The 12,072-nt window shown below is 42.3% G+C and overlaps 1 protein-coding gene across 2 annotated transcripts in view; it reads right to left on the bottom strand.

Annotated features, from left to right (window-relative positions):
• Positions 1 to 12,072, bottom strand: part of LOC115097050 (carboxyl-terminal PDZ ligand of neuronal nitric oxide synthase protein-like) — a 238,198-nt gene that overhangs the window by 81,805 nt on the left and 144,321 nt on the right. For both annotated transcript variants that reach the window (XM_029612482.1, XM_029612483.1), the window contains 3 exons: positions 8,929 to 9,021; positions 8,411 to 8,469; positions 244 to 352 (listed from right to left, as the gene is read on the bottom strand). In XM_029612482.1, the coding sequence (XP_029468342.1) occupies positions 244 to 352; positions 8,411 to 8,469; positions 8,929 to 9,021 (261 nt within the window). The remainder of the gene's footprint in view (positions 1 to 243; positions 353 to 8,410; positions 8,470 to 8,928; positions 9,022 to 12,072) is intronic.

The raw sequence follows: 12,072 nt of genomic DNA, 5'->3' as shown, positions 1-12,072 counted from the left end.
GATGGGGTAACAGCTAATAGCTTCACTTGCATGAGATTTCCATGCAAGGTACTAAGCAATACACACAGTTCTATGCACATCACGCATCTGGAGTAAAGTTTGCACATAAAAACGTGTACACAACTGAGGTAAAACTGTGCACCACTTATTACATTCGGCCTCTAATAAAGCAGGTGGTAACAATAGTACCAGAATACCTACATCTCTTGCTTAAAAGTAAAATTAGGATTGATGTCAACCAACCTTCTTTTTAGATTTGAACACATTGCATCTGAATGTGTTACTTGCACCATCCCTTGCGATGTAACTGAAAATCTTAAGGTCTTGTGAGTCATGAGATACATAGAATATTCTAGAAAAAAAATAATTAGGGACATGAATATAACATTCTATTTTCCTAATCAAACTTGTGCTAATCCAACCCGTTGTCTATCCAAATGACAGTAGATAAGGAACAACTGGCCCCAACCAGGTCCACCAGTAGGAGTGTTCACTCACATTAGACCAAACTTTTTATCTTAAGTCAATAACATTTGAGTTTAAAAACCACCTTTAAGCTAAACAAGATTCTAAAATGTTAGAAAATTTAATATTTCAGTAGCACATGTACAGTAATTTCTGGAATGGATGACCTGACCAAACATATTTGATGCTCTGGATTCCATAAAAACTTCCAAACAGTTGAAGGGACATGGAATTTCATGACCTTATTAAAGTTAGGTAAACTGGGCCACTGGGAGATAGGCAATGACCAAGATTACAAGATGTGTGGGGTTTAGAAAGGATTAGGATTTGAATTTACCATGCCCACAGTTCTCTTCAACTTAAAGCTTGATGCTTTTCCTAAACCATTTACTTAGTAAGTACTGCAAGAAAGTAACTCACTCTTGTGGGAAAAGAAATGCAATGTTTGAGCGAATGGACCACTAGATGGACTGCTCAAGCTTAACAGGCTCTCTTACATCTCTTAGAAGACATAATGGCCTATTACGTTGTAACCTTCAATTGTTCTCAGACAATAATTTGAATGTAAACACCCTGGCCTTAATTATGGCAAACATTCCATTATAGACCACTACTTTTGAGACAGATTTTGACTTTTCTTGGAGAAAAATCACAGGTCTCAAACATCAGATATAGACAGGAAAATTTAGGACTCCTACTAAATAACACCAAGTGAGGGTGCCAGAAATAAGTTATGCCCAGAAGGGGCACACTATGAAAAATGTTAATTGTAGTATACAGTTCTGCTGAAATAGCAGCTAATAGAAATTCAAATATGATTTTTTTTTTAAAGATCTGCATGCCTGCCACAGAAAAGCAACCAGCTAGAACCTAGTATTATTAAAGATAGCATACAGAGCTAGCCCTTAGGTATGCTCATTAAGCAAGACAGCAACTGGAAAACCATTGTGTGATACATTAATACACCTCTTGAAACACCAGGAGTTCACTGCTCTGTCCATTTCAGACAGTGGGAAGCATTTCAGTACAAAGCTAAAAGAAAAAAAAAAGTCTATTCTACTTTTTGGTCTAGATGGATTTTGTCATTTCGCTTTGATAAAAGACATGTCAAAAGGAAGCTGCTTCAGAACTTTTTAAGTGAATCTTTGGGTGGCTATATGGCTCAGCCTTAATGCTTTGACTCAATTGTTGGAGCCTGTTTTGGGAGAATGGGGCCGGGGATAGAAAGGAAGGAACGAACATAAGAACATGCCATACTGGGTCAGACCAAGGGTCCATTAAGCAAAGCATCCTGTTTCCAACAGTGGCCAATCCAGGCCATAAGAACCTGACAAGTACCCAAACACTAAGTCTATCCCATGTTACTGTTGCTAGTAATAGCAGTGGCTATTTTCTAAGTCAACGTAATTAATAGCAGGTAATGGACTTCTCCAAGAACTTATCCAATCCTTTTTTTTAACACAGCTATTCTAACTGAACTAACCAAGTCCTCTGGCAACAAATTCCAGAGTTTAATTGTGCATTGAGTGAAAAAGAACTTTCTCCAATTAGATTTAAATGTGCCACATGCTAACTTCATGGAGTGCCCCCTAGAAGGAAGGTAGAAACATTTGTGCTATCAAGGTGATATGCTTGATCCGAGAAAGGGTAATAGTGAGTAATTGTCCTTAAGGGGACATCCCATCAGTCCTTGGGGCTGGTAAGGGATTCCGGCATCGCCAAGTTTACTATTTTGTAAGTTTTTTCTTTTATGTATTACTTTTATTACTTTGCAAAACATGTAAAACTGTCATATAACGTTATTTAAATCTTAGCCAGGAAAGGGGTGGGGGAGGGATAATGCTGGATTATTATACTGTAAACTTATGGTTCTTAAAAGGTAGCAATTGTAGGAGGAACTTCTTCAAAAACTAGATTCTTGACAAGAATGTCCATGTACTTAAGACTATTTTCGTTTGTTACTGTTTCCAGAGTTTTTCTGCATTTTGTTTTGTATTTTTTTTGCTAGTAAATTTGTCTAGTTTGTTTTGTTCATTTTACAGTACAGCATGAGCAGGCTAGAAGAGCAGCACTAATTTGATTCAGTTTTTGGTTCTTAAGATTTCATCCGAGTTTCACAGCACAGTATGAAATTCCATACAGGAGACCAGCATCTTGTGTGCTGCACTGAGCATAAAAAGGGATCGAAAATACCATATCTAGAACCATGACCGGAGCTGAACTTGTGCAATGTAGTTAGGGGGTTATTTTGTGACATCACACAAAATTAGCCAATAGGTGCATGCGTCATACCAACTTTCAAAGTGGAGTTGCGAGTTTAAGGTCATTGAAAATTCTCCCACTAAATCTACCTATACAAGTTATAGGTGTACAAGCATCCACATTTTTTTCTGAAAATGTATGCACATACTTTTAACATTCAAAAGTATACACAGAAGTCCAAACTCTGCCCCAAATCTACCCCCAGGAATGCCTTTGCTCAGTCCAGGTAAACTTATGCATGAACCTGACAATGCGCACATACGTTTTCAAGCATATTGGGTGGGGCTATTTGGGGAAAATTCAATTTCTGTGTGCAACACACTGTTTACTTGCAGAAATCCCTTTGAAAATTACCCTCTTATTCTGCCACTTTTCAGATGTTAGGGAGTTTAGGAAAGTGAATTCTTTTAACAGGGTGATGCTCTCTGTACTCTGAGGAGAAAATGCATCTGCCCCTCCAGCTTTACTCCATGTATTCTGGTAGAGGGCCTGTGACAGAAGGCACTACAGATGTCCTGTTATTTTTAAATTATGGGAAAATAAATTGTGTTTTTTCATTTGAAATGACACAAAAAACCCCAAGGAACTGGCATTTTGTTTCAGTTTTAGCACATGCTAAAACTGTTTAGTATATGCTAAAAACAATGAAACAAAATAAATGAACAGAAAACACTTTTTCCATGCACTCAATTACCTTGTTTTTTCAATTCTTTTATTTAAATAATTGTGTACATACACAAGTGGACCTGTACATGTCTACAACAGAATTTTGATTTCCAGGATATTATCTGGTCATGATCTGAGCTGCAGTAAACTTTCTTTAGCTAGTTACTTTGCCAGCTGTGATCTTAAAAGTAAAAAATGATCCCATACTTAATTTCTGAAGTAAAGCATAGTTGCTCACCTGTAACAGGTGTTCTCCTAGGACAGCAAGATGTTAGTCCTCACACATGGTGTCATCGGATGGAGCCAGGTACAGAAAACTTGTGTCAAAGTTTTAGAAGTTTGTGCACACTGAGCATGCCTAGCATGCCCTAAACCATGCTTCCACGTGGGGTTCCTCTTCAGTTTCATAACATATAATTATGAAAACATAAAAAACATACATAAGAGAAACCCAACTCCATGGTGTGGTAGGTTTCATGAGGACTAATATCCTGCTATCCTAGAAGAACACCTGTTACAGGTAAGCAACTCTGCTTTCTCCTTGGACAAGCAGGATGGTAGTCCTCACACATGGGCGAATCCTTAGCTACAGACTGCTCCCCAACAAAAAAGGGACCAACACACACCCAACCCAGATGCCGACTGGCACAACAACCACAGTGCTATTGGTAACAGAGGGGGCAAGAGCCTGAACCCAAACAATGGGAGAGATGGGATATACATCTCAAAGATTCCAGAGGACAGATTGGCCAAGCCCACTGTCACATCAGCCATCCCTATCCAGACAGTGAGAGGCGAATGTGTGGAGAGACCTCCACGTCGCAGCCTTGCAGATCTCCACAGGAGCTGCTTGCAAGTGGGCCACTGATGATGCTATGACTGAGAAAATAAGCCTTGACATGACCCCCAAGATGCAATCCCGCCTGGGCATTACAGAAGGAGATGCAATCTGCTAGCCAATTGGATAGTGTCTGCTTGGCAATGGAAACTCCCAACCTATTCCTACCAAAAGAAATAAAAAGTTGGGTGAACTGTCTCTGGGCTTCTGTCTGGTCCAGATAGAAGGCTACGGCTCTCTTTCAATCCAAACTGTGCAGGGCTCTTTTGCCTTGGTGTGAATGGGGCCTGGTGAAAAATGTTGGTAGGATGATTGGTTAAGATGGAAATATAGCACCACCTTAAGCAGGAACTTAGGGTGTGTACACAAGACCACCCTGTCATGATAAAAATTAGTATAAGGTGGATAAGTCACTAAGGCCTAGAGCTCGCTGACCCTGCGTGCTGAAGTGATCACCACCAAAAATATGACCATCCAGGTCAAGTACCTCAGGTCACAGGTACGCAGTGGCTCAATAGGAGCTTTTATCAGGTGAACTAGCAACTCATTAAGGTCCCAAGACACAACAGGAGGCCTTAGAGGGAGCTTCAATTGAAGTAGACCCTACATGAAGCATACAATTATATGCTAAACTGAGATGGGCATACCATCTTAATCTTGGTGGTATATGCCAACTGCGCTAAGATGAACTCTAACAGAGTTGGTCTTTAAACAGACCTCTGACAAGTGTAGGAGGTAGTCAAGCAGTTTTTGTGTGGGGCAGGAGAATGGATCTAGGGCCTTCTGCTCACACCACATGGAAAACATCCTTCACTTCAGTCCATAGGACTTACTAGTGGAAGGCACCAGGACCCAAGACATCCTCAGAAAGATTGAGGGGTTGCAGAATTAACCTCTCAACATCCAAGCCGTGAGCAACAGGGCCTGGAGGTTGGAATGTCAGAACCTGCTCCGATCTAGGGTGATTAGATCTGGGGAAGTCCCCAGACTTATCTGTTTCCAGACTGACAACTCTCGGAGGAGCGGAAACCAAATCTGTCTCGGCCAGTAAGGGGCTATGAAAATAATAGTCTCTCTCTCCTCTGGAAGCTTCAAGAAAGAGTCCTCACCAGAGGAATCTGAAGATACGCATACAGAAGACCCTTGTCCCAATGGCAGGCAAAGGCATCCAAGGCTGGATTCCCGTCTGACCTATACAGGGAGCAGAACTGGGCAATCTTCCTGTTGCAGGGAGATGTGAAAAAGTCCACCACCAGGATCCCCCAGAGATAGAAAATCCGGTTCGCTACCCACAGGTCCAGGGATCATTCGTGGGGTCTGAAGGCACGACTCAGTTCATCCATTACAATATTCTCCATTCCAGCCAAGTACATGGCCCTGAGAACCATTCCTTGGGACAGGCCCCAGGTCCAAATATGGACTGTTTCCTGACACAGGAGGTATGATCCCATGCCACCCTGCTTGTTGACATACCACATTGCAACTTTTAGTTGTCTGTCTGGATCAGAACAATTTTGACATCCAAACCCTGAAAGTCCATAGCTCCAGGAAGTTGATCTGACACTTTGCTTCCTGGGCTGACCACAGGCCCTGTGTGCAGAGCCCCTCTACATGAGCTCCCCATCCCAAGGCTGTTGGACCATATGGCTGCAACTCACTTGGCATGCTTGCACATGTGCAGGGCCCAGTGGGTCTTGAGGTCACAGTGGCGCCAGGCCACGTGCAGCCTCCAGGCTTGCATCCAAGTCACTCTGTCTCTCTGGGACTCTGTCCTGGTGGCGGGTTCTCTCAAACTTGGAGCGGGGAATATCCTTCCAAAATCCCCCCACCCGGATGCCCTGGTGGAACGGGCTCGACTGCTCTGGCCAATAAGTGGGTAGAGAGCTCTCTTAGTAGTACGTCCTGATTTTCTATAGGCACTCAAAACGGGCATGGAGGACAATCTGGTAGGGCACCCAATAAGTTCAATTGGTAGCCTTGGCGCACAATGGACAGAACCCACTGGCCCAAGGTTAAACTGGGCCAATGATTTGCGAAGAACCATAGCCTGTTCCTGACTGGGGACTCCAGTGTTATGGGTACAAGTGGCTGGTTCATGCCCCCTATGATCCAGTCAAAACCCCATCCCCAGGTTTGGCTGGGGTATTGGAGCTCTCTGGTGACTGGGATGGTCACAGGAGCAAGGGGCTGGAAGAGAGTACTTCCTCTGGTGATAAAAAGGTTTCCTCTGACCCTGTCTCGCAAGCTTCCTGGCTGAGGAGGGCGGGCCCGAAGTGGTGGCAGAGAGTTGTTGGGAGGGTCTCAAGGTGATCCCGTAACTGGGCCACCACGTCCCTCACCTTCTCTGAAGAAATTCTCTCCTGTACACGGCAAGTCTGCAAGTCTCTCATATACCTCTGGACGAAGTTCCGAGGCTCACAGCCATGCCATTCTGCAGGCACCAATTCCTGCAGACATACTCTCTGCTGAGTCAAAAACATCATAGGGGAACCAAAGAGGGACCCGGCATTGAGACATGGGCAAATACCGCAAAAATACATGAAAAAGTCTTCCAAGGCAATTTCAAGCAGAAAGGTCACAAACTCAATTTCACTGCGATGCGAACCACTCTGCGGAAGAGAGACTGAAGGGGGGACCCCACATGGATGCATGATTTAGGGCATATTATGCATGCTTAGTGTGCACAGTCAAAGTACTAGAAACTGACATAAGTTTTCCATGCTGGGCTCCATCTGATGTCATCACCCATGTGTGAGGACTAACATCCTACTGTCCTAGGAGAATTGACATTTCACTTTTATCTTTTAGTAAAGATGATACTCAGTAAAGTAACAAAAATTTGGGCTGTTAAATAAGACATACCGCTATGCCAAGATTTTTTTTCATGAACAGGGAAGTAAAAATAGATACTGAGGTACAATGTGCCCTCAAGGTCTTAAAGCACCAAAACTGAACACTGAGCAAAAATGCTGGGCAGATGTCTATATATAATAAGTAAATTAACTTGTGATAAGAATTTTTCACCTCGGAAATCCAAAGTTCAAGTGAAATCTAAATGTGTTTAGACTTCCACCCATTGACTGTTTGTATTCATTAAGGACTTTAATTGTTAGTATATAAGTGCACCAGCTGAGGCCTCCCAGAGCCCGCAATCAAATGAAGAAGCAATTCCACTATTGACTGCCTTGCTGAGTCACTCCTTCACAGCTCCAAGTGCTAATTTCCTGGTTTGTTCCACTCAACCTTAAAAATAGCCCAAGTAAAACTAGAGTGTTTCAGTCCATGCAGGCACCTGCTTAACACTTGCTGATTTTTCAGTTAATATGCTAATTTCATGCCTTGCTGCCATTTTTCTTGGTTTCAAGTTGACTGCTGTAAAACGCAATAACAAAAAAAAAAACCAAACTTTTAAACTGCATGAGGCATCGATCTCTTCATGGACAAAAGTAATCCCCGGCACAAATTATAATGTTGCTTATTGCCAGCTCCATGCCATCACTTGACCTACAGCTCAGTTTCATAAATTCATTTTTAGTTTTGGGTTTAATCAATGAGGGAAAGCCAGCAACTGGCTGTTCAATTAGTGAGACATACCAACAAATGTAAGTATTTCCTGGGAATTAAGAATTTATTTTAAACTATGCTACATAAAACCTCCACTGTTGTCATACAGCAGATCAATCCTATGGTTTTCTTTCCCTTGCTTGCTTCCCAAAGGGAAGAAGATTTAAGAGATCACTATGTCTGTGTGTGTCTCCTTCCTCCACTCCCACAATAAGTTTTGTATTTGGTGTCTATAAGACATATCAAGGAATTCAAGAGGATCCCAAACAAACATTTTTTTTTTAGATCCATGCATACCTATGCATGGGTCCTGGAAAGTAGGCTCCATCAGTTCTTCATGGAGCTTCTATAAGATTTCAACTTTTGTTAGCTCCAAAACTGACCTGCAATGCAAATCAGGAGCTTTGCTGCTCTAGTGACAAACTTTTCACATACTGACAATTTAGAAATGTGCGATGGCAGCATTGATGACAGAAACTAAATGAGGACTATTAAACTCGTATCACAAATGACCCAAAGCAGAATAGTTGCACTGGTATTTAATTACCCAGCTTCACTTTGATTACCGGCCCAAAAAGAAGAGAGCGTGTTACAAGAAAACATTCAGAAACCTACCTGTAGACAGGGTCATGCATAACCAACATTTTACTCTCATCCCAGGACCATTCTTTTCTCTGTAATGGAAACAAAATACTTAAAAGGAACCAGTGCAAAATGAATTGAGCTTCTGTTTCTAGCAAGGAGATGTTTACCAAACAACCCTAAATGTCACAGTACTTGGGATTAAATCATTTCAATATTTTACATGAAAATTTCATCTGTGATCCATATAATATGCACAGTTCTTGATAACTCCCAATTTTCAATCACTGGTTTGTTTTTTTAGTATTAAAATTGTTTTTTATAATTAAAGTCATGTCTTTATACAAAGTCTTCTCTTTGTATGTGACTTTGTATGTGCCACCCTGTTCCATAAAATTCACTGACTTTCAGCCCACTTAGAAAGGGTCCAATCTCAAGATTAATGAACATATTTGGCATCTAAATAGAACCATAAAAACACACTAATGTATAATTTAAAGACAGAAAAACAAACACCTGCCATAAATGTGTGTAGAAGCCCAAAGTCCTACCTTTTGCTTTTTCCGTAAAATAACTTTCACACCATCTACTGACACAATAATGCTCACTTTCTTTTTCTTGACATTCTTTGCTTTGAATTCATACTGAGAAAAAAAAAAAAAAAAAGAGGAAAGTGAAATCAGGAGGCGGCAAAAGGCTATTTCAATGATGACAGTGGGGTAAATATTTAAGGGAGAGTCTTGGGTTCCACCTCCGTGCCAAGCACTGTACAACCAAATACCTTTTGGTCAAAGAACATGAGGCACAAGGGAGAAAATATTAGTAAGTTATTAGCAATATTGTCTTGAATAAAAAATGAAAGACCATGTACGCTGCATCTCAACATACTCCCCTCTTATTTAATCACTGCTTCAATCCGGATCAGAAACATACTTTTACTTAACAGATATATAAAGATATATTAAATAGGAAGAGAGATCCCAGCTTGGATGACAATCTTCTCAGAAGCAGGCTCAGCCACTATCATTTTCTACCTGCCTAAAATCAAGCACATCATATCCCTTAAAATTATATTCTCAGGGATGGGAACTGATACCAGAACGCAGATACACATGTACCCCAGCTGATGCCAAAGGGTGCAGCCATTTTATAACATACGTGCGTATAAACATACATGGAATAAAACAGGCTGTACACGTACATGTGCGTACTATTTTATATGGACACGTGCATAAATGCCGCCTCTACCATGTGAGGGGATTTCAGTAGACACGCTCCGACGCAATTACCAATTAAACCAGTTTGTTCCCAGTTTGCCCAGTGAAGGGATCAGATTTCCTAACCCTTCTTGTTAATTAGCCCCAATTCTTAAAACCCAGCTCACCTCTTTAGTTTTTTTTATTTGTTTGTTTTCTGATTTACCCACCATCCATAGAAGAAGTAAAGTTATGTGATAGGGGACTCCAGGGTGCACTCGTGTGCGCAAGTATTTATTTGCTGGATTCATTGAGAAATCCTGGAACACCTATGCCCTGCCTAGACCATGCTCCACTCCTTTTTTGGGAAAAAAAAAAAATTGTGCGCACATCCCGGGAGAAAGCACATTTGTGCACACTTTCTAAAATCTGCGCAGCACACACTGGCCCAAGTTCTCCCTGTATCTCCCAGCTTTGGCATGCGTGAAAGGTTTTTAAAATTCACCCCTAAATCTCAAAAGCAACTAAGTATTTTAAAGGTGTATTTGGCTGGCTCGGGGAGAAGTCTGAGGCTGGCTGGCTTGGAAAAGTCTAGAGATGCAGGAGATTGGCTGGCTAGCCAGAGGGAGCATCTGAGTCCGGAGACTGGGGAGAAAGGGACTGAAGTTGGAGACTGGCTGGTTGAGAGGAGGGGGCGTCCAAGGCTAGAGGTAGGCTAGCTGGCTGGATCTAAGGCTGGAGACTGGCTGGCAGGCAGGTGGTGGGGGGTATTAGGCGAGACTGGCTGGTTGAGAGGAGGGGGCGTCCAAGGCTAGAGGTAGGCTAGCTGGCTGGATCTAAGGCTGGAGACTGGCTGGCAGGCAGGTGGTGGGGGGTATTAGGCGAGACTGGCTGGTTGGCTGGGGGAATATCTGAGACTGGAGCCTGTTTCACTGCAGGAGGATGGGGAGTCTGAAGCTGGAGACTGACTGTAAGAAGGGGAGGAGGGCTGTGGACTGACTAGTTGGTGGGAACATCTGAGGCTATAGTCTGGTTGGGGGCAGGGTGCCTGATGCTGGTTGGATGGCTTCGGTGTATGAGGTTGGAGATAGGCTAGCTGGGAGGGAGAGACTGGGAGTCTGAGGCTGGATACTGATTGGCTGGCTGGAGGTAGTATCTGAGGCTGGAAACTGGCTGAGGGGAGGGGGATCTGAGGCTGGAGAGTGGCTGGCTAGCTAGGTTAGCGTTTCCCAACCTTTTCAAGCCCAAGGCACACATTAACAAAAATTGTGAGTGGGGCACACCAACTTCCATGCAGCAGGCAATGCAGTCATGTTAAGGATTCATATAGTCAGAAGGAAGCAGTGAAAGACCTGTCAGTGTCTCTTTGAAACTGTAAAATAAAGACCAGGGCAGGGAGGGGCCAAGACATGACCCCACACACTAAGGACCAGTTCTCTCCACATATGTGCCAGTGGCATAGCAGGAAATGAATTTTTGGCTGGGCCCAAGGTTAACATGGGTGGGCACTAAAAGTCTGAGCCATGAAATTCATATTCTTATTGATAAATACTCTCTCTCACACACACACCTGACAATAGATTTCTAAATAATCTGCTACAGCTGTTATACTTTTAATATTTTAAACTCATTTACTTCAAGCAGCTACCAATGCTAAACCTAATATATAGTTATGGAAGCTTTTCAATTATACTTCAAGAGATCTCAAGTGGCAGTATCCCATAACTTACAAAGAACCATATACTAGTCTACTATAAAGACAAATATCCGCGACCTTATTAAGGTTCCAGTGGCACCAGCCTACACTTGAACACTTTCACCTGCCTCGGCGTTTACCGGAGCTCCTCCTGTGGTTGCATCGTGGCGCAAGGGTACACGAAATCACCAGAGATAGGTCCACTACTAGTGTTCTCACAAAACTCCTAATATGGAACCTAACATCATGTAACTATAGCATGGGTTATTTTTCCCTATATGCATCACCTTGCACTTGTCCATATTAAATTTCATCTGCCATTTGGATGCCCAATCTTCCAGTCTTGCATGGTCCTTCTGCAATTTATCACAATCCGCTTGAGATTTAACTACTCTGAATAATTTTGTACCATCTGCAAATCTGATTACCTCACTCTTCATATTCCTTTCCAGATCATTTATAAAATATATTGAAAAAGCACAGTTCCAAGTACAAATCCCTGAGACATGCCACTGTTCACCCTCCTTCACTGAGAAAATTGACCATTTAATCCTACTTTGTTTCCTGTCTTTTAACCAGTTTGTAATCCATGAAAAGTCATCACATCCTTACCCATGACTTTTTAGTTTTCTTAGAAGCCTCTCATGAGGGACTTTGTCAAATGCCTTCTGAAAATCCAAATACACCAACCAGTTCACCTTTATCCACGTTTATTAACCCCTTCAAAAACATTAAGCAGATTTGTGAGGCAAGACTTCCCTTGCATAAATCCATGCTGACTGTTCCATTAAACCATGCCTTTC

Source organism: Rhinatrema bivittatum, chromosome 8, assembly GCF_901001135.1.
Source record: "Rhinatrema bivittatum chromosome 8, aRhiBiv1.1, whole genome shotgun sequence".
NCBI classification, from domain to species: domain Eukaryota; kingdom Metazoa; phylum Chordata; class Amphibia; order Gymnophiona; family Rhinatrematidae; genus Rhinatrema; species Rhinatrema bivittatum.
The sequence above is the reverse complement of the archived record's forward strand: the minus strand, read 5'-3'. Positions and strand labels throughout refer to the sequence as shown.